The 24,072-nt window shown below is 35.2% G+C and overlaps 1 protein-coding gene across 4 annotated transcripts in view; it reads right to left on the reverse strand.

Moving 5' to 3' along the window:
• Positions 1-5,562: 5,562 nt before the first annotated feature.
• LOC148952321 (protein FAM13B) overlaps positions 5,563-24,072 on the reverse strand; it is a 77,946-nt gene continuing 59,436 nt past the window's right edge. For all 4 annotated transcript variants that reach the window (XM_089089763.1, XM_089089764.1, XM_089089761.1 and 1 more), the window contains 5 exons: positions 21,804-21,943; positions 16,873-16,979; positions 12,265-12,480; positions 10,497-10,705; positions 5,563-6,840 (listed from right to left, as the gene is read on the reverse strand). In XM_089089763.1, coding sequence (XP_088945889.1) covers positions 6,630-6,840; positions 10,497-10,705; positions 12,265-12,480; positions 16,873-16,979; positions 21,804-21,943 — 883 coding nt within the window. In that variant the 3' untranslated portion in view covers positions 5,563-6,629. The remainder of the gene's footprint in view (positions 6,841-10,496; positions 10,706-12,264; positions 12,481-16,872; positions 16,980-21,803; positions 21,944-24,072) is intronic.

The following is a 24,072-nucleotide window of genomic DNA, read 5'->3' on the forward strand; positions in this document are numbered from 1 at the left end:
AAAACTCCTAGTGACGATTGAATTCTACCGTTCATCATTAATGCCATTAAACAAATTTTCGATGTGTTTTTTTTAACTTTTTGTACCCCCCCCCCTTAAAAACAAAATTCTTTGACACGGCCCTGGAGGGGGGGGGGAAGAGTATTTATCATAATCCAGAGAGGAAAAACTCGTTGATTTTTCAATTTTCTTCAACAAAAATACGAAAAAACAACAAGCCCTTTTTCAATAATAATACTACGAAATGATTTTCTTGAATCTGAGAGGGAGAATGCAGAAAAAAAATCTTGTAGGAAAATATCCCCCTCCCCCCAATTGAAGCTACTGGTATTCAATGATGCAATAAGTTTTTTTTTTCAAAGCGCGTATTTCCATTATTTGTTAATATGGATTGTGATTCGCCTCAGGAGTTGACCAATATACTTCTATGTAATTTTCATCATGATTTTTTGTACTAAATTTATGAAACCTGCCGATGTAACTACGTGAGGAATGTCCAGACACATCATCAAATCTATAATTCATTTCATATTAATAGTTGCTATAGCACAGTGGCTAGCGTATTTTTTCAAAGCGAGTATTTCAATTATTTGTTAATATGGATTGTGATTCGCCTCAGAAGTTGACCAATATACATCTATGTACTTTTCATCATGATTTTTTGTACTAAATTTATGAAACCTGCCGATGTAACTACGTGAGGAATGTCCAGACACATCATCAAATCTATAATTAATTTCATATTAATAGTTGCTATAGCACAGTGGCTAGCGAGCTCTCCTCCTGACCAGGAAGATAGAAGTTCGAGTCACTCTACAGTAACATTCTCTGTATTAATATATGCAATCCCCACAAGGGGATGTATTTATAAAAATGGTGAATCTTGTAAACTTCTTGAAGTACAAATTTTATTTTTCACTTCGTCAAACTTTAAGATTTTATTTCTTAAAGTTCCGTTGCTTATGCACTCTTCGACTTGTGCCATTAAAAAAATACTTAAAACACCTTTTAGCTAAGACTTCGGCATATAGTTACCGCAAAGTGGCTTGAACTGGTGTCTTTCGAATTTGAAAGAAAACCAATGCCACCTGGATACAATAAAACGTTCTTCAGTTTCGTCTGGTCCGAATCTTTGATGCCGAAACCGATAAACTTCACATAGCGTTCGCAGTTGCATGATACAATGCTGTAGTTTTTGAATTCTGCTGCAGCCGGTGACAAGCCATGCCTTACTGCAGTCAAGGCGAGCATAAAAATCTCAAGTCTATGCTTTTTCTTATGTCCGGGGAGATTTGTATTGTTTATTCTCCAAGCGCGGCTCTTTTCTATTTCTTCCTCAAAGTGGCCAAGCGAAGGGGCCCTATGGTCTGGAAATACGCATGGGTATCCTTCCGCGCACATATGAGCTGATACATCCTTGGACTTGCCATGCAAGTGTGACACTGCGTGTCTAAATTTAATGATTTCACCATTCTCCGTTTTATATGTAAACGGGCCAATGTAGATAGCCCAGGGCTGGTAAGGAAATCCAATCCGAGTCACTCTTTGGAATTCTAATATGTCCCCGGTTCTAATCTCAGTTTCATTGATGAGTTGCGGTTGATTAAACCAATTCGATAGATTATTTTCTGGAATTTCAACTTCGATGGGAACTAGTTCTGGTACTTCTTGTGCCTCGGGTATGATTCTGTTGTTATCTTCTATGTTCCCATTATATTCTGCGATAATTTCTCTTCTATTTGGATGATTTTGCAGGGCTTCTTGTTGGTTCATTTTGGTTTAAAAATTCTTACAGATATTTGATTTATTACGGCAAGTCCGATTTCTAACAACGATTTCTGCTAAGCTTCAAACTTTTGGTTTTCTTTTTTAAGGTTTTAGAATTCTTATTATCCCTTGTCAAACTATATACAAATATGTTTGCAATTACCAGTTTTTTTCTCTTTAAGCAATTTAATGTACTTCTCCATACATGAAAATCTTCAATTTTTCCACATAAGTGTGACAAGTGTGACAACGTCATGGCAATACTGATTTGCAATACTCGTATATAAAAATGTAGTGTAGTCTTTTCATAATGTAGTCTGTTGAAAAATATTTGATTATTACAGCAAGTCCAATTTTTAACAAAAATTTGTACTAAGCTTCAAACAAATATATTATAATGGTATAAAATAACAAAATTAACAAGATCATCCATCAATCTGGAAGTCCACGCCTTGGAGACGTAATTTGAAAACTTTCTTCAGTTTCGTCTGGTCCTTGAGATTTTTAGACTCGCCTTGGCTGCAGTAAGGCATGGCTCGTCACCGGCTCCAGCAGAATTCAGAAACTACAACATTGCGCATTATGCAAGTGCGAACACTATGTGAAGTTTATTGGTTTCTGCATCAAAGATTTGTACCAGACGAAACTGAAGGACGTTTTCAAATCACTTTTCCAAGGCGTGGACTTCCAGATTGATGGATGGTCTTGTTAATTTTGTTATTTTATACCATTATAATATATTTGTTTGAAGTTTAGTAGAAATTGGGAAAAATTGAAGATTTTCATATATGGAGAAGTACATTAAATTGCTTAAAGAGCAAAAAACTGGTAATTGCAAAAATATTTGTCAATTAAAGTCTAGACAAAACATCTATTAATGACTACTACACAAGATCCTCTTGACTAACACAATTTATGACGAATTTTATCGAACCCTTATGTTTTCCTTTATGTGATATCCGTTGAAACTTACCTAATCCCCAATTGTAATGAAGTATGTCGACCCAATATGATTGTCTTATATTATCTTGTCGAAATATAAGCGCGTATAAATATTGCATTCACTTGTTACTTCATATATGGTTACTACCTACAATTATGACGTCATTCATCAAGATTGGACATAAAAACTGCAGTTTTTAGTGAAAAAATTGATTTGATTTCAAATAAAAAAATAAGTTAAAAATGGCGCTAGATCTAGTAATTTCCTTTTAAATGAGCTATTGAACAACTCTCTACGATGTTCCAGTACCAAGCTATCTGTGGAAAAGATTACGGCCATCTCGAGCTCGGCCATCATCCAGATTACGGCCGTCTCGAGCTGTTTCTGAGCCCATCCCTGTTTTGTCCCCTTCATTACAGAAAAAAAATTAATATAATGTCCCACTAGTTCCTTCTTTTTTTTATTAGCTGATAGTGCCGTGCCGCCCAGGTTCTTGCACTCATTTGCTTGTCTTTTCTCTTTTTTTGTTTTAGTTCCCCCTGTAATTCTTATATATTTTATATTTCGTTCTCTTTTTTGTTGCTTATTTAGTTATTTTTGTCCCCTCCCCCTCCCTCTTTCTTGACCAGTTTTTATCTTTTCAACTCTTTTATTGACTTCGTGTAGTTGAATTATTGACACTTTTTTAGTGCCTCTTTTAATTTATATGTATTTATGTCTCGTTCTTGTTTGTATTTATTCGCTTATTTTCCCCCCCCCTTTATGTCCCTTTTAATTCTTTTTCTGATTTGTATTTGTGTAAGTTTAGTTTGACATGTTTTTATCTTTTTTAATTGACTTTTTACAGTGTAATCATTTACTTTTAAATGGTTGTTCATTATGATTTTTCTTTTTGTTGCTGTTTTTTTTTTTGCATTTTTGGCGGTTTTAGTGTAACCATTAATATTGTCGACTCCGAAGTCCGAATTCGGGCCTTTGCGGGCTTGTGATAGAGACTTTTTTGAAATAACACTTTTTTGAAAATATCTTATCTATCTCTAATTTCCAGAAATTCCCTGTACCACTGATCAAGCTCTTAAATTAGAAAGGTTGTTTCATACCAAAAGTTATCAATTTGGAAATTAGAAAAATAAACACGCCGCATTAACTACACGACAAGACTACCTAAAGAAGTTAATAGAAAGTTTATTGAACATGGTTTTATTACTAGCAACTAACATAGTAAGATAGGGCACACATAGCGGGGACTATGATAAATGAAAACCCTCCAGTGTAACCACAGATTGAAATAGAGCAAAGAATAAATTACAATGCTAATCAAAACAGGTTATTTGAGCCAAGCTTCTTTCTAAAAATCATTACACTTCGAAAGTCAGATGTTTCAGCTGTATTCCAAATGCTATTTTGGCTTAAATATACATGTAGTTCAAATCTACGCAAGAAAATATAGAAAAATTTGCAAACATGTATAATATTTATTGAACAGTTGCGTTATTTGCCGCTGCAGTGTAATGGAATGCCTCAAAGCCGTATGCAATAATGAGACACCAGTTAAATCAGTAACTAAACATCAGTTGATTTCAGGGTTGCCTGAATATATTTCAAAGAATATCTGCAAGCCGGCTAATAGAACGCTGAAACATTCCGGTCTAGTCATGAACAAAGCTTACTTTTCACAAAAACATAAATTTGGTCACACGTACTTCATTTGCCAAGTTTTTAAAGCTTAACCTAATAACTGATATTTCATTCCGTTATTTAACTATTTCTAAAACAAAAGTTTAAAACTGGGACTAAGACTCAAAACAGAGTTAAGGTGACAAACCTGAATAATTTTTTGGCTGTATATGTTTCTAGGCTGCTTTTCTTCTTAATCTACAGACTTTTGGAACACTCTATTCCAATTCTCAACCTACTGAGTATGGTTCAATGATAACAATGTTGTAATGAAGTTCCTGCAGAGCGAAAAAAAATTACAAACATGCCTACACACAAGGGGCATAGAGAGATTTTTCCTAAAACTTTTTATAGGAACCCCAACCCTATTCCAGAGAGAAAAAAAGAAGACAGAACCACAGGCCAAAAACGATGTAAAAATAAGTATACGAGCTTAAAGCTTGTTCACTTTACGTTGCAACCCCCTACTTCAAGTAACATATTTTTGACCCCTCCTTTACATTCTTATATCTCCCAACATATTCTTAAAAAGAAAAATAATTTTAGATTTACCCTTGTTGGCTGTAACTATGCTAAGAATTAGCTTTATAAATAAATCAACAGTAATATGAAGTAAAAATGTAAAGACAAATTGCTTATTTCCGTGAAGTTTTACTGTAAAAATGCTAGGAAAGTAATATAGCACATTTTGTGAAATATTAATTCTTGAGAACCATTTATGCAGATTATTAATCGAAAAGGACAGGGAGGTGATAAAATTATCTTTATCTGATCTTGGAGGGTGGATTCAATGTACAGGGGCGTCGTTGGGGGGGGGGGCAGTTCCCCCCAAATAATATGGAGAAAAAAATCTTATACATCCCATGCCCTTTGACTATCCAGATATGGACCCTTCTTGCCCCCTTCGCTGGAGATTCGCTCTTGTCAATGTATATAGGCATTAGGCTGTCCTGTCTAGTCATATGTGACTAGTTTTTAGCCCACAATATGAATAGCCATATATAGGATAATAAGGCCACTAGCCTTTGAAGTAATGTATGCATTAACCCAAATCAGGTTACTTTGTATATCCGAAAAACAGGTATTTACGCATAAATCTACCCTATTCAGAGAGGCTACAACACTGGAGGCCCAGCATTTCAAAATACTTAGTTTCTGGCTTTGAAAAATTTGAATTAGATAAAGAAAGCCAGGCCACTTTATTAGTAACATAATCAGATACAAAAACAAATATTTGTTTATATAAACTAAATGATATATATCACTGAATGCTCTTGCAGCTTTAAGCCAACGCATCTACGCAACACAATTTTTCAGCCACTCTAGGTGTACCACTAGCCATGAATTCAACAAAATGCCTTTCAGGTAAGATTACTTCTCATCTACACGGCAAAATTTGACAAGTTAAAAATGCTATCAAGAACATTCTATGCTTATTAGGTAAGATGAAACCGATAAACTTTACAATAATAAAAAAAAAAGTTAAACAGCTTTACTCAAGCACTTACTTAAAAGGGTGGTGGGGTCCCAACAATCGAAACATTTTACTCACAATTTCCAATTATTTCATAAACGCCAATTCAAAGTGTTATTCTGAAAAAAAAATCCTCAGAATACACCCACCCCTAAAGAAATGCTTGCGTACGTGTATGAATTTACTTTAAAAATACAACCAAGGCAAAAAAAGAAACAAAAAACAGTAGACATTTGCACATGTTTTGAAAAACTACAAGAATTTAGCCGTATTGCAACTCTGAATGAAATACATTACTAAGCGACAACACACATCTAGCACTAACTGTGGTATACCAATGGTTTCATAAATAGAAAACACAGTTTTAACATATGACCCGTTTCTCTTGCCAAACCAATCGATTGCGAAGGCAGATATAAGAGAAAATTGTTCAAAAACGTACACTACTTGCTGTAATTTTTCGATACTTTTTTTTAAAGGCTAGAAAGTGAATTTAAACAGATTTGAGACGGTGTTAATAAACCGGCTTTAAAAACATTTATCCTTCAGCAGCCAATACTCTTTTGCTTTTGAAGAATTAATCCTTACTGTTTGGGAACTTCTTAATTAGATTGATTTGGCTTGAGAAGATCGCATATACCAAAGAAATGAGAGAGAATACAGTGGCTATTTATTAACCCAGTACCTATAAATAAACTCTTGTAATTATCAAACACAAACAGACATAGGTTACGATAAATTTGGCATAGCCATTTTTTTCTGCAAGAACTAGAAAGATAATGAACGCTGATGTTTAGCAACGAGGGCGTCAAGCAATCGGATTTTTGCTTTTGCATGCTTATACTGATGGTAAACCTCATCCTGAGAAACAGGACTGACAGCGAAGCGATCCAGAATGAATGATTCAGTTTCACCCATGAGACGACGCAGGCGGCGCTTTTCTTGGCGAGCCTCACTCAGACGACTTATTAGCTCATGCCTGGAAAAAAGGGTCATTTAATCTGGAGTTATAAGAGTACTTTCCTTTATTCTAGAGGTTTTCCTATAATGGGCAAAAACAGCTTACATTTTTTTTTATTAGATTACGTAAAAGATTGTTTGCATGTTTTTCTATACGTCTGCCCAATGAGTGAAGTATGATTTCTGGGAGTGTGCGTGATGTGGTTGAGAGGCCACAGCCTGGCCTCTAATCTTCCATGAACTGCCGAGAACCACAGCCTGGATGCACTGACTTACGATGTCTTTTATTTGCGTTTTTAATAGATATGTTTTATGAACCCTTGCTTCATCTTAAAACATCGGTATAACATTTTAGGTTATGAATGTAATAATTTAGTTGGAGCGTCCCATACAAGCTCAAGTATTGGGCTTCTTCTTTTGATTCTCTTTTGTGAAGTGCCTCTTTACTTTTATATACAAAGCTCAAAAGACAACAATAAACAATGAGCCCTCCAGACGTCTCAGATCAGGCTGATATAAGAGATTTTCTTTTTCACGCCCTTACACCAACTGCTTATTTCATGCCTGGAACCAACAAAGGACAATTCAAAATGAGACCATAACCACAAAAAATTTTCAGAGATAATCTGGAATTTATGTTTTGACTGCTTAACAGTCAATGAAAATGATATTTTGACAACATTTTAAAATCAAAATTGATTTTTATTACTTATTATCTTTGCATTCGTGTGCTTATGCAGGATTCCGTGCTGGAAAGGAAACGTGGCAACAAAAGTATCCGAAATAGGCAACCATATATACAAAAATCAGAATATTGTAGGACAGAATTGAAAAGTCTCAAGGTTTCTAGGGGCAAGAGCCCAAAGGCCAATTTGATATAGACACACGCCTGCTTGTATTGAAGGTCAAAATTGCCTGTTCTCATTTTCTGAGCCCTTTAAGACTAATTTTTCAGTTTATTATGCTTGTACTATAATATATTTTTGAGACTATTTTGCCATTCCGGCCAAATCTGAATTTTTCACGCATTTTGACAACTCAATTCAATAGCTTTGGTTGATAATAAGATTATTAATAAGAGAATCTAAATAGCAATCCGATTATGGGATTGTCAGTAAAACCAAATTTTCCCGATTGAATCATCAATGGAAACGCTAATTCGCAAATTAATCTACAAATTAATCCACTCTTTTACATCCTTTGAGTAAAATTCAAAGGATATAAAAAAGGGTGTCTCAAAAGTTCGAAAGGGTTCGCTTTATTCCAATGAAAAACTATGAAATCTATCTTGACTAGGTTTCCAAGACTTGTATTGCCTCTTCAAACCAAATATGTAATTAAGATTGATATACTCTATCTCTACCAAAACATGAATTCAAAATTTGCCACACATCTGAAATACCCTGTATTGATATGAAAAATAGTGACCAGGAAAGAGGCCGATTGTGACCCTCACATACTGAGGAACTTTTGTATAGCTACCTAACAGCTACCTAAAGGAAACCGGTCAAACGGGCATTTGCAATCGATAAATATATCACAAAGCGTGGTTTTCACTGCGAAAACTATATTTAAACTTTAGTTTTTTGGGGTTTAGGGGGGAAAAGGCACCTAGGATAGGTTAGGTTACGTATTCAATATATGCTTTGGTTTGTGTAGAATTTCAACAAAGGGGTCAATTTCTTCTATTATACAATGTTTTGCAACTATTTGCAAATCTTATTTGCAAATTCTATTTGAAATATTATTCTATTATTAAATTTTATTCAGAATAGATAAATTCTATTCCGCTTAAGAAAGTTTTCAGTGGAATCAATGGTAGAGAACGCCCCACTCGGAAATCCACACTAAAAACACAACCTCCCTCTGTAAAAAAAAAGAATTAAGTTACAGGGGAGATTAATGTATGTGATTGTTATAGTCAAATGCAGCAGAGTCTTTATTTTTTTTTTCCTTCGCATACAGTCTTTATTTTTTTCAAATTCAGAAAAAGGGGACCTCTGAAGTAGTGAAACAACAATTTTAAAAAAGTGCGTTTTTTTTAAACCAAAAGGGATAAAATAATGCCTAGGCGTTTTTTCCCCTGGCGGCCCAAGTTGAAGTATTGAAAAATAGTGACCAGGAAACAGGCCAATTGTGACCATCAAATACTAAGGAACTTTTGTACAGCTACCTAGCAGCTGCCTAAGATATATTGTTTGAGCATAAAAATACACTTTTTCTGAACCTATCAACCACTGAAAAAAGCACTACAATCCATCTTAAAATTTTCAAAGTGCATTTACAACTAATATTGCCACAAACAGTAAAGAACTACAGAGCTAGAAAATACGTGAAAGAGTAGAAAATACGTATAATAAAACCATGAAAGCAGTGAGCCAGTACAGTGGATACAGAGGAAACGAAAGAAGAAAACCTTAGTTCTGTTCGCTACCGCTAGATTGCTATAGTCTACTCTTTTCGTTGGGCTTGGGTTTCCAATCTTTTTAGGTTTGACTGTGCCAGCCGACGATCGTAATTCACTATTTCCAAGCAAGATTATGAGTTCATTCAATGTTCTTAGTATCAGACTCAAAATTGTGCGCGAATTGTAATACTAAAGTTTTTGACCTTATCGATACTAAAATGGAATTGAAATATACAAAATAGGCGTGAACACAGTGAAAACTCTTCGGAACAATTCAAGATTTTTTTTGATTTTTTTTCGGGGGAGGTAGAAAGACCACGGAGAAGCTAATTTTTTCGTGTGTATCAGTTTGTCTTCGAAATTTAAAAAATAAGAATTCAAGTCCTATTTGTTTGAGGTCCCATTTGCAAAAGGCCACAACATTCACATTTGATTTTTTTTTTCAGCCTTAGGTACAATTACAGCTGTTGTGACCTTACAACAGCTTAGTTATGTTCATATATGTCGTTAAGCATAGCTGTGCGCAGACCCATGATTTATGGTGGGCATCTGAAGGTTTTCCCGAGGAGAGGGAGATTTAAAAAATGAAATGTACGTTTAAAAATGTTATTTGTTGAGTGGAGGTTGAGTCTCCCTCCTATTTTTCGCAGGCAACCAAATATAGATTCACGAATTAAATTGTTGTAATGGCGAAGCGGCAAAGATACTTGTGGTTTAGGTCGATTAAGTTTTATTTTGAAGAATCATTCACCATAACAATCAATAAAGCAAAACCGGAATTTCTTAGAAGTCAAGAAACTCTAAGCTCCATTAGAAAAGTAAAGCTAAAACATATTTTAGTTATGAAAATAGAAAAATTCATATGACCAAATTTGAAATGTTATGAGCATTTATAGTTGATTAAAAGACCGAGCAACCGAAATTATTTTCCTAATTTGTCATTTGATAGTGATGACTATGGGCTCAACTGGAACCATGGGTATATCCAGGTTTATAGTTCGCGAGAGGGGGGATGGGGTTACAAAAACTCTTCAAAACGCATCAAAAACTTTGTTTTTATGTACTTTTGTTAATTTTTCACGAGTCGGACAAAGATTTCGGAGAAAGACGGAGGGGTTCAAACCCGGTAGCCCCCCCCCCCTCCCCTGTTGGATACATCAATGCCTGGAAGCATAGTATTCGCTTAACTCTCAACAATGATGCTGTTAAAAAAAAAATTCTTAAACAATGGCGATAAAACTAAAAGAAAACAAGAAAGGTGTACTTACAATGGAAGTGCATGAAAGCTTTCTCCAAAGTCAAACTTTTGCCTTTTTATGTCTGCGGTTTCATCCTTTTCTGAAAGGCTTTCATCAGACTGATGGAAGGACGAACGTTGACTCGAAGATGAACTCTTTGGCCAAGTATTGTCATTGTCAAATTCTAGTAGTTCGTGCTCAAGTATAGGGACCAAATCAGCATTTTCATTATTCTGATTCTGTAAAATATCATAAATAAGAGTTATAACAAAATTCCTTATTGAAGATAGCACTACAGATGCGTATAAAAATTTCCTAATACTGGAAGATGCGTAATTTTCTAATACAATGAAAATGAAACCTGATTCTTGAACTGGTTAGTTGAAACTTAACAATACTACACATATCTTTAAAACACTGAAAAAATAGGGAATTCAGTTTCTAATGAGAAAGAATTCCATACGCAGTTTTGCGGTAATTGGTAGTAGCTAGTACAAAACAAAGAAAAAAAAATAATAATAAAAACGTGGATGAAAAGTCCGCAAAATCTCAGCTTAAAACATGTGGCACTTATAGCCTAAGAAATCTAACTTTTCTTTGGGGGTGTAGTTGCTTTGGGAATCGACAGATTGGTAATGTTGAATCTTTAGACAAACAACGTTATCAAATTTAAATAATCCATCAATTTATATAATTAACTATACTTAATTTTGCTTATTTACCTCCGCGGTTCAACATGACAAAACTGACGGAATATGGTACTGCCTCAAAAACTTCGTAATAATTCGTAATATGGAATAACTAAAGAAAAAACCTTAGAAAATTGCGGTTTTCCAGTATTAGACCTAAGATGGGTCTATGGGGTGGGTGGGGGGGGGATTTGTTTTATTTTTCGTCTTTACTACATTAAAGAGGTGTATAGGTTGATAGAGTTAACATGATTGTATCAGACACTTAAATTACGAACATTTCCAGAACTCAATCAACATTAATGATGCTCATTTTTTTTTATTATTTTCTTCAGTCTTGAAAGGAGGATAACAGCAAATTTACCCTTTAAATACTAGATGCTAATACACATAGAGGGTTAGTATTGTAGTCCCTTCTGCACTCATAGCTATATAAATTGCCTATAATTCTTTGTTATCCCTTGTTCCCGACCGACAATAAACAAGTAAAGAAGGATCGTTAATGCTAATGACAACTAAGTACTGAAACACAGTCTACGTAGAACTCTCAACACATAATTTATCCTTCTAAAATGGGAATTACGAAGAATTTAGCCTTGTTTACCCCTGACAGTTTTTTCTTTCATGTACGCTCATGGTTTTTCATGTTAATCAATCTATTCACCTTGTGGCACCTATCAGAGCCGTTCCTAGTGTTGGTGGCGCCCAAGGAAGATTAATTATAGTGCCCTTCTCCCCGACTCAAATACAAGCAAAAAATCCCAATTAAAGTAAAAAAAAATTGATCGAAGTGTGCAACCCCCCAGCCAGGGCCCACCAACTGCTACGACGCCCGGGCCAGCTTGCCCTAGTCTCCCCTCTTTGAATGGATCTGGCACCTATCAGGCTAGGCTTTGAATAATGGGTTGTTAAGTCTTGTTTAGCTGACCGGAGCCACTACCCACAGTACAGTCTCAAAGGGCTGCATACAAAAAAATCAGCCCGCCTGAATACCGAAAAAATCTTAGACAGTAAAAATGATACATATCCCACTCATAATACAGAAGTCAACTCATAGGTACATACAAGGTGGCAGGTTATTCTTTATAATTGGAAACTGAACAACTTACCACGCCAGACCTGATAATAAGTCTTTTCAAAAGACGATATCGATCGTACAGAGGTTTAACCATTTCTTTGTCATTCCTTAGCAAAGGGCGTCCATGTGTAGTTTCAAGGTGAAGCAAAGCGTTTTGAAGTCTCTCCTTCTCATCTACGAGCTGCTCTCGCGTCATTAAGTCGCAAGAACTTGGAATGTTGACAGATGCTCTTGTCTCATCCAAGTGCTAAAAGAGGTAAGTAAATACATCACAAACTAATAGTAAACTGCTATGCTAACGGACAAAGACGCACCTCAATCATTGTGCATATCTTTTTTCTTCTTTTTTTTAGTAATGTTTAAGAGCTAGATGATTTCGTTCGTAAATAGAAAAGACATGCTTCAATTATGAATAGTTCAACATTACTAGAAAAGTACGAAGAATAGTCTTGTTCTATGGTAGAAGACTTTCTTAAAACACTTATTATCGAAATGGCAGTTTCTTGAAATGAACTTTTTTGGTATAGAAGGCCAGTCAAAAAATCAATCAACAGGACTCTTCCAGAGAAAAGCAATACTTCACTCAAATAAAATCAATTACAAGACAAAATACTATTGACCTCGCGTGCAAACCACGGATGTGGAAAAATGTCAACTTTTGAGGAGAAAAAACCTTAAGAACTGTTCCACTGGTAAGAAATATAAACAATACACAGGAAAGGATAAAAATTTATAAAAACACGTACATTTAAAGGCTAGTAGAAGCAATTAGACAGTCTGTAATGAACTTCGCAAAGCTCGTACAAGTTTTTCATAGAATAATATGTCATCTTTTAAACTAAATTTTGGCAATTTTTGGGTTGCAGTATTCCACGCAAAATGAAAAACTGACTTTAGAAAAAGCATTAACCAAATTTTGGCTACAAGGGCACATACGAGGTGCGCACGCGAAGACCACGATCTTAATAGCATCGATGAATTATTCATCACCAGAAGTTAAAGTTTCTTGGAATCCTTGTTTTACATTTATCAGGACAGAGTAATAGAGCATATATAATCCTGTAGAATTGCACTGTGGCTGGAATATAGATGTCATCATTATCATACAAGTAAATTTGCAGCTTAAAATGTACATTTTCGGCTTGAATCGAAAGATCTTTAAACTATTTGCGAACTTGAGTTGTAAACTACTTGATTTGACGGAATATAATTTGAATGTAATTTTCTTTGAATTTAAACACACTTAAAACTGGAAATAAAAGTTTTTTTAAATATCTCCAGTCGTTACAATATAACCGATAATCATGTTTACGCTTGTGATCCGAGATCGTAAAAAAAAAAAAAAAAAAAAAAAAACTATAAAATGGGTTTTGATCAGGGAAAACGAAATAGTAAAATTCCAAAATGTTCGTACCAAGACTTTTCTTTGGTACAACTAAGGGAGATTTGCTTTAAATCAAAATAAACAACAGTACGCTCTAAAAATAAATCCCACCCCCAAGTCAATACTAATGGGGTAAAACTATTTTCGAACAAGGCAGTTTGTAGGCTGTTTTACAAAAAAAAAATGTGAAACTAGCCCTAAACTACAAATTGACTCCAAAAAGAGTTTTCAAATGGAATTAGAATCAGTTTTTAATTACTAAGCTAACAGACGCTTAGCACCCATTTGTACGAGGAGTCATACTAACGGCAACCAAAGCAAATACATTTTACAGATCCAAATACAGCTAGTACAGATAAAATAAATTCATACTTTAAAAATTAATAGTTTAAAAAGTTGCATTTAAAAAAAAGTGTGTTAAAAGATAAAACACCCCCCCCCCCCCACATACACACACACAAAAATCAGTTCTCTACTTTTTTTTCGGTTACATATCAATATAGTCCTTTTTTGGGTTAAAATGTCATTTCCCAGAGTGGAATGATGTAAATCACACTCTGCTATGTCACGATCCCTTTTCTTGTGACTTTTAATCATAGATCACGACGTTAGATCTTAGATCTAACGTCTAACGTCGACGTAGATCTTGTGACGTATAACATAGATCACGACTCCATTCAACATGGTGTGCAGAATTGGAATTCGAGAAAATTTTGTCTGTTGTTGTAAATGGCCATCGCAAGCGGGGACTTCCTGTGGAGGGGGGACGTCCTCTCTGCGGGAGAGCATTTTATTTTATTGTTAATAAAAATTAAAAATTATTTTAGTAGAAGTACAATAATGCGAAGACCACTCTTTGGCCGCTAATTTTAGTAAAATGTAGAGTGTAGGTGGAATTTAGATTTTTGTAAAGTTTAAAAGTAGTTTTTTTTTAATGTTTGTGCCACTGAGAGGAGAGGAGGTGGGATTTAATAAAAAAAAAAAAAAAAAAAAAAGGTGTACACCCTGATTATGAAAGATTTTTACTAAAAGTTCATATAATTAATATCATGAATTTTGAATGCCCATATTTCTTTAGCGGCACATTCCTATCTTAAGATACCAAATCTGAATAGTGTAACTTTGCCAAGTTCGAAATCTCGTTAGTCTGTATGATATCTGGTCATGGTTGTATTAATCACGCAAAGGTAACACCTGAGTCAAACAATTGTCACACCAGTTAATTAAAAAAAGTGATATTTCCAGAGCGCTCTATGTTATTCGTTAATTTAAATGGCCTCCATGGAAATAACAAATATATAGATTCAAATGGTAGAGGGTTATGGAGCTCAATTCCAACTCTTCTTATACCAAACGATTTCAGCGATTGATAATAATTTAAGCACCGAAACCTGTATAGGCAATGAGTTTCCTCTGAGGAGCCCTGATATGTGGTTATTAGTTGGGGAATATTAAATTTTGTAGACTTAAGGTGCTATGGCTTGGTTTTGGGAGAATGACTCACACTTATTAATGCTGATTTTGCTCTATTTTGGAAATTATTTCCGGACTATCGGGTTGGATGTACTATTTAGTCCTAGGTGATTGGATGGATGAGTAAGGTCTATTTATCTCAGTTACTAAATTAGGAAGACAGGTTTTTTTTTACCAAGTAATTACCCGTAATACATTAAATAATAATCAAGGTTTGCACATACAATTACATCAATCACGGAGTTTCTTTGATGTCAGAAAAAGACAAAACTAATACAAAAGCCTGTTAATGAGGAAGGCGTGCATTGCTCCTCAGTGTTTAACTATCACTATGGACCCACATGGACAATTCAAAGGGTGATGACAAGGTTTAAGAAGACTATAAAGCATAGCACTGACTTGTTACTCCGTCCTTCATAGATGCCATTTCTAAATATCCCAAAATAAAAAGTTCTAATGAGCAAAATGTTAAACGTCTTATTTAAAAATGTACATTTTTACCACTATTTCAAATTTTCAAAATTTTTACATTTTCATACTTTTACTACTATCTAATATTCTGTCGGAAAATTATATTACGATGCTGCTGACAAAGTTTAAAATGCTAACTCTGAAAAAAAGAAGATAGAAACTCTGCATGGATTTTGTAAGAAAATCTCTGATCCACCCAATCCACAAACCCCTTTCCCCCCACAATCCACAACAAAACGACTCCCGCTCAGGGTTGCAGTACCTGTTGAGAAACTTCCGCCGGTACGCTGTGCCCATCAGGGATTAGAGAAGAAGATTTATACCTAGTTTTGTTAAAAATGTATAGCGAAAATCAGGAGGATTGATTAGTGTTTTTTATGTATTTGCTTTTTAATGTGACTATACCAAAGAAATCTGGCAGTGCCAAGAAAATTTTGGTGAAAATTAAAGTTTATCTATCTATCTATCTATCCATACTGGTTAAAAACACAAAAAGGAAGACAAATCTAAGTTTTTTCTAAAGGAGGGAGATGTTGAAAAGGATGACATCGCCTCCGAAAGAAGGACTTCTGGTAACCCCGAGCTTGTCTTTCCCAAGTCCAGCAGATTTATAAATAAGCCTTCAATTTTTGCTGTGAATAGTGAATCATGAAATCACGGTGGAAAATTGAACATAGCTCAAGTCACTAACATTACAAACTGGATATATTATTGTATCGATATTCGTATAGTTTTGATTTTGTCAATGAATTTGTTCATGTAATTGAACTTATCAGATGATACAGTATAAGAGTATGAACAGAAAGCTTATTCCGTATTTATTCACATGTAAATGTCACATTTTGACATTCATCCGAGTCCACTTGAAAAACCAAATTTTACCTTTTCAAAAGCTAGTACCATTTCGACAATAATTTGGAACCACTATTTCCTGCAGGTCTAATAAACTGCTCTTTTGCAACCTCAAGGAAACTTTAAACATGTCATTTATAAGGACAAAAAAAAAACAGTGGCAGAGCTAAAGTAGTAGCTCAATAAAGTAGTCACTGGAGTAGCTAAATAAATCTAATAATTGTCAGACAAATTACGTTTGGAGAGAAAAACCAGAGACTGAAGATTACAAAGTAGGAATATTTTTTTACCCAACAATTTTACATGCTGATAATCCTTTGTAGCCAAATTCAGTATGTAAGTAGTTCTTAAGGAGCATGTAGAACAAGTTAGGAGAAAAGGATCAAACCAAGCAGAAAACGGATAATCCGGCATGGAACAGATAAAAATGATAAAATAAAAAGAAAGCTAAAAATTCACCTCTTTGATTTTTCGAACAGTATCCTCTAAGTTGGGTCCAGACCCACGTCGTCTACGAAAAGACTGTTTTTCAGAAAACATAGCTGTCATCTTCTTATTCTCAAACACTTGAAAAAAAGGATATTCTCAAAGACTTTAAACAAATAACTTTTTAGACCCAACATCGCTTCTTTTTATAATTAAAATTAAAATATATAAATATATGAACAAAGAATAAAAATGTTGGTTAAAACAGTGAAACATTAACTAAAATATTTCGGCTTCACGTCCAGAAGTCTTCATCATCCAAAAAAAGATTAGACAGCTAAAATTATGCATAAAAATAACATCAAAGAAAACACGCTAGACACAAAGGAAAATAATGAGAGAACCCATCCTAAAAAACTGTAATGTTTTTTTTTTTATAAAGTCCAACAAAGAATAGATTGGGATAGAGGAGAGTTTCTGTAGCAGTGTTGGCCTCAGGTGGTTTGCTGCTTCAGTGAGCTGTTAGTAGTAGTTTTGTCACCCCAAAAAGTTATTTAGAGCTTTTACGAAATAATGATTGCAGTTTCTCAGATACGAGTTCTTTCGTTTTTTTAATTTCATTTTTTTGCGTATAACATGTTTTTAACTTTTTATTTTATTTTCTTTCATATTTTAGCTTTTCGGCCTAGTTTGCTCTAGTTTTTACTCTTGAAAGGCTTCCAAACGTGAAGCAGCATATTTGTTTATTTTTCAGTGTCTTAACTTAAATTTTTGTCAATTATTTATATTTCTATACATTTTCAGTATATTAATAAGTTGAAACTTAAGTATGGCATATGCTGCTCAGTAATCTCGAAGAAATCAAAGTCTGCGATAACTAAAGTCGTTAACTAAAGTTAACGATATTTGTTTACAATATTTACAAAAAACAACCACATAAAATATATATAAATTGTTCAGTTTAACAATGATTTGACGTTGTTTTTTCTTCTACTCTTTGGTAAAATGTACCTATCATTTGCAACTGAAAATTATTATAAGTGACTTTATAACACCCACAACAAAAAGACAGAGCAAAAATAAAATCATCTCAAAGGACACCTCGGCTACAGTAGTTCAAAAGGCGTCTTGTGACATTTATTGTCATATTGAGTTTAGTAACTTACCGTTGCAATGTCAACACGGTCTATCGATGGGCTCAACCAGTTTTACATATATTGTTTCGTTGAAAGAGCCGATTTTTTTCGAAAAATATTTTCTTTTCTCACTTGATGAAATAGTTTGAAAATGGAGCTTCTGATATCAAAACTGTTTTCCTTGTATCTTTGTCAAGGCCGTATCTGGGCGCCCAGATACGCCCAGATTAGGGATTTGAGCCCCCACCCTCGAAATATGTGTCCGACTCGTAAAAACATAATGCAGATAAAGAAATTTGTTATGCGTTGTTCAAATTTTATTTCCCCCCCCCTAAGGAATAAAATCCTGGATACGGTCCTGATATTTGTAAAAATATTTCATCAATAAATTAAATAAATCATTGGATTAATCAGCAATGCTATAGCATTAAACCTGAAATTTCACTGTAATTAATAATTAATCAGCATTTCTTTGTTTTCAAAATTATTTTAGGCCAAAAATCCATCCTGCACAAAGCAGGTTCATATTAGGTTAAGTGTCGTCCCTTGGAAGGGACATTAGCCACCAAGATTTTGAAAAATACATCTCTTGGTATTTTCATTGAAAAGTTCCTTTTGCAGAATTTTCATAAAAAAAAATTAAATTAAATCTCCACTTAAAACTCCAGATAAATTTTCAAAAATAAATTTGGTGCCACCGCCTATTTTTTCGTAAATTGACACCAATGGTTAGGTTAGCTATATCTTATGAAGAAAATTTATGTGCAGAAGCGACAGGTGATTACTACGAGCAAAAAAATATGTAAAAGAATTAGATTTGTATTATCTTTTTTATTACCCTTCCATCATACAACATTTTACAATTACTTTTCCTGACTAACATTATTCTCATTAAAACCCAAATTGATCAAACAGAGCTCATTCTAAAAAATTAGAGAAAATTAATTAACCAGAAAACGCCCTGACATGTTCTATGCTGTGTTATGTTTATTCCTAGAAGTCAGATAAAACAGGGTTCAAACTAAAAAATACCAGTAAATTAATTAGACCTGAAAATGATGAGTTGGACATAGAATTGAGTTGGTAATGTGTTAATTGAGTTAGTAATGAGTTGGTAATGTGTTTATTTCTGGAAGTCAAAATACTCCAGATAGAATTTTTCTGCTGTCAAAAAATTTATTTCTGTAAGTCAAAATACTCCAGATAAAAGTTTCCTGTCTAAAAAAAATATAGGAAACTCATCAGACCAGAAAACGATTACAAGGAAACGCCCAGCGCTGCTCTTTCTTTATTCCTAGAAGGCAAAACACTCTAGGTAGAATAGTGTGTGGACTCAAAAACTTATAGAAAACTAATTAGACAAGAAATTATGAACTAGGCGAGTCGTTCAGATAGAGCAGATGACATACCTAGGATGGATAAGATAAAGTTCATTAAGAGCCATTAATGACTCTTAAAACGTAGAACCGATGTTTTATACAGCTAGGTCTTTTTCACGGGGACAGGCAGTCTAACCTTGCGCCAGCAGGAATGGAAAGCCGCGCCACGTATTGCTAAACAGACCATCAATCCACTGTGATACCAGAGCACATACCTAAGGCCTGTTTTACCAAAAGACAATCATTACAGTTAGTTCATCATCAGTCCGGGACGATTAGCTCTTTTTCTAGGATGCAGCCAACGAAAGAGGCATAGTAAGAGCTAGCTCAAGTACCTAGTTTTTATTTTTTTTTTTTCAAATTGATTAAAAGAAAATGCGACAAGTCAGGAATTACTCTTTAATAAAACGAGAACCCCTGAGACAAAAATAAGAGTCTGAAGACCTAGATTAAACTTCATTGGAATGAGTCTTTAAAAAACAAGCCCCTAAGAAGTTCTAAACAACCCACAGGGTCTTGGAGAGAGAGGCCGGATACCCCAAATTAGGCGGCAATGAACGGATAAAATATTTCAAAACTTGGGCTTGGCAAAACATAAGCTTTTGGATGGGTGGGATCCTAAGAAAATACTCTGCGTCATCAATGTGCTCCCACCTCTGGTTTAATGTTACCGCTTTAGCAATCTGTTCATGAAATTAGATTTATATCCTATTTACTAAAACCTGGCCCTCTGAAACCAAGACTCATTTTTCACTTTCTATATTGCTACAGGCTTCACCATATCGATTGTTGAAAATTGACGAGCTCTTTCAAGTCTCCATTTCTATTTATCCTGATCCAGCACTCAAGTACTACCATTCTTCACACCGTCACTCCCAAATAAAAATAATAGCATCCAGTACCTTCTTTTTATGGTGAGTTATCTCAAGTCCCCTTTGGGGGCTTTACCCTTCGATCACATTTGGAATTTACTTCATTGACAGTAATAGACATCATCCATGATTGAGGTAAACATAGTTCAATACATCTAGCTCACGGAATGCGCGATGTAATTGTGTGTACTTGTAATATATACGAAAAACGACGTCAAATTCATATTTGCCGATATTCTCTATTGAAATCACAGTATATAAATTATAGGCAGTATGATCTTTCCCTATCTCACCCATTATAAAAACCCGGACCGAGGTGCGAGTGCTCCAGAGAACGTATAAACATAAGCGGCATTAGATCTTTTCACGGGTAGACAAAGAATAATCACCTACGGAACAAGTACTGACAAAACCACTTGGCCGGCTCACCAAAAAGTGGACAATAAGTGCACAAATAAGTGGGAGGAGCTTTTTGTTCGCACCGAGAATGAAGAGCGAGAAATCATCTGCGGTAAACTTACTGGATAATTATATAAACTGTGATTGAAATCATACAAAAAGAGGGAAAAATAATGTTTCCGCAAAAAGGTTGAAACCCTATTGTCACTACCGTAATAATAAAGGTACAGCAATGTACCCACGTAGCGCTGCTGTACCCGTCTACAACACGTATTGCAATTGAATTCAATTAGAGCCAAGGTAAATCCCTAAAATTCAAATCCTTTCCAGTTCGTCATGATGTTTCCTATAATTATTGGAAAGCGCAAGTTCCAAGAGAAATAGCAATGACCTCTGTCACTTGGCAAGAATACACAGTCGGAAATATTTGGCAGAATTACTGACATTTAACGCTGCTCCAGAAAATCTAAATAAACGAAGGAAAACGCTGGTTTAATCGAACTAGCACGTGTACAGAATTTGACCTTCCCCAGTCAAAACATATCGATGAAGTCTTCGTGATACGATGAGGACATATACGAAGAGGGAACAGTGTATATATACGAACAGTGCGTACATATAAATCTTTCAGAACCCAAACTGGCCAAATTTACCTTAAATGTTTGGTTTTCCGTCAAAGAACTGGATTGACTCTTAATCGTGCATAATCATAAGGATATCCCCCCCCCCCAAAAAAAATAAATAAGAAACAGTGCCTAAATAAAATATAACTTTATTGCCTTCGACCGCTAAATAATTGATTTGAAGCCCATATTAAACTACGCTCAAAAACACTCGGCGTAAACAAAAAATTGAAACGTTAAGAATATTGGACAATTCCTTCAAGAACCAATATGTGCGTTAAACTCAGAACCAGCAAAGATTTAATTTTCTCTACTGTTTGCTTTTTACGAATTAGGTCATATACAAATACAAATGTTTTTCCATACATTAGTACAACAAGGGCAGAGTAACAGGCCAAAGGCCATATAACACTTGTTCATTAAAATAGAAGGTGGTTCAATGTGCAGAAAAAATGATGCACAAAATGCGCTTTTTTGTTCTGTTTTTGCTGAGTGGTTCATTGAGTGAGTAATGTAAGTCACTTACAGCCCACCGAAGCAATACCAGTTCCTTACCTTTTAACTCCTTTTTGGCTTCTTCAATGGCAGTTAATTGTTTTTTAGTAGCTTCATCGCTCATCTTTTGACGATAAGATGGTGGGAAGCCACACTTTCCCTTAAACGACTCTTCAAATTGTCGAACCTTCTCGTAGTTTCTGAAATTAGAGAAAAAAAATAGTAGCTCCTTCAAATAATAGTGATTTTTGAATTTATTTTTCGCCAGTTTTCTTACCTATCTGAAGGCTTAATTATCTACCACTATTAATGTTTATGTCAATTTTGTAAACCATGACTCATGTGGCTTTTATACTATAAATATAATATATTACTGCAACAGAGTAATGCAACACAGAAAGATTCCCTGACGACGATAGACTGGATGTAAAAGGCTGGAGCTGTTCCAGGTTGGTGAGACGGTTTGTGTCCACTGTTTCAGAAGCTCCTTCCTCCGTCCCTGTTCCATGAGGGGAAACCCTGCCTGCGTGGCCTCATAATGCCATCGGGGTGGCCTCTTCACGAGTTTTCTTAGACAGAACTGTGACTGCAAACAGCGCCAAAGGCTGACCATGAAGAGTGCCACCTCTCGAGGAAATCATAGCCTACTAGACGAAACAGCATTACGCTGGATCTTGAATAATGTACAATTCTTATGGGTTTTATTTATTTACCTGGACTTTCTTTGGATGAATAGCCTCTTTCTAGCTAGGGTATTTATTATTTGTTGCCTCCCCATTGCCGTACAAAATTTGCAGGCTTGAATATATAATAGGTCAGAGGTAATAGGCTTGAGATTGCTGGTGAAGGACGTCCTGTTGATCGGAGTACATCACCAAGTACGGAAAACCATGCAGTGACCAAAATGAGCCCAGGATTGCACAGACCCTCTGATCAGCTGAAGGTCTCTGGAACTTCTTGCTGCCCGGTATTAAAGGGTTTTGTCTAGACTCGAAAAGAAGTTGCTACTCCCAGGTCTACATTGGTGCTTTGCTTTTCTTGAGATCATAAAATTTTTAGTGATTTAAATAATCGGAAAACTTCACCACAAAAAGTAGGAAGTAGAAGGACAACCATCATATTGCCATTTTGACTGAAGAAATCTGATGTTTGGGCTAAACTTGTTAGGAGTTTCAGACACTCAGCACGAAATTAGATGGATATAGAATTTATTTCTTTAAGTAGGAAGGATAGGCTGCATATGCTGGGAGTAGAGATCATGACAAATAAGGAAGCTTTTGAGTCTGGCTTAAGTTATGAAGGTATTAATAATAGAATTCTGGTTACCAACTTAATGACCAAAACTTGTGGAAAGTGTTAGTCATAGTGGTATCGGTATATACCCTCTATGAAGCGATAAGCAGAGATGGCTTGACATGGATGAATTTTGCATACAGTTACAGGAATAAATAGAAAAGACCCCTCGTAGAAGAATAGCCAAGGCTCTGGGTGTTTTTTCACAGTTAAAAAAAGTTTGGAAGAATAAGAAGATAAGTCTGTAAACGAAGATTAGAATACTAAAATCTACAGTGATGACAGTGGTCAAGTACGGTTCTGAAGCATGGGCGCTCAGAAAAGCGGATGAAGATTTGCTAGATGTTTTCCAGAGAAATTGCTTAAGGATTGTTCTGGGTACCCGGCTGACTGACCGTATTTCAAACAATATGCTATACGAAAAATGTGGTTCAATACCGCTCTCTAGGGCTATAATGAAAGAAAGGTTGTGGTGGCTAGGGCACGTTGTGCAGATGAAGGATGACAGATTGTTCTTTTCGGTCAACCGTCTAGGGCTAAACGGAAAGCAGGTCGTCCTCGTCTGGGGTGGGAGGACGTCATAAAGAAAGATTTAAAGGAAATAGGAACTTCGTGGGCCGGTGTAAAAAGGGAGGCTTTGAATAGACTGGGATGGAGGAGGAGCATGCGTAGCTGTGTTGGCCTCAGGCGGCTTGGTGCTGTAGTGAGTTGTTAGTAGTATTAGTAGTAGAAGTAGTACTAGTAGTAGAATTTTAGTATTTTTATTAGGGGGCTTTTGAAGCTCAGATTGGTGAAAACTGGAATATATGGTATGCTGGCTTTGGTAAATCTGGTCTAGGAAAGAAAATCGCTTTGATAATAAACAGGTACAGATTGTGTAGACACAAATATATAGTTATAACCAAAACGGTATTTGGTCATACAATGGCTCACAAGTTAAAATGGTCCTCCCATGATAGTAAGATGTTCAACCTTATTGATTACTTTATTGTAAATCTAAGACTGGCAGGATTAATACAGGACACTAAGGTATGAC

Source organism: Artemia sp. Qi Xiang Cuo, chromosome 5 (assembly GCF_049724085.1).
Source record: "Artemia sp. Qi Xiang Cuo chromosome 5, ASM4972408v1, whole genome shotgun sequence".
NCBI classification, from domain to species: Eukaryota; Metazoa; Arthropoda; class Branchiopoda; order Anostraca; family Artemiidae; genus Artemia; species Artemia sp. Qi Xiang Cuo.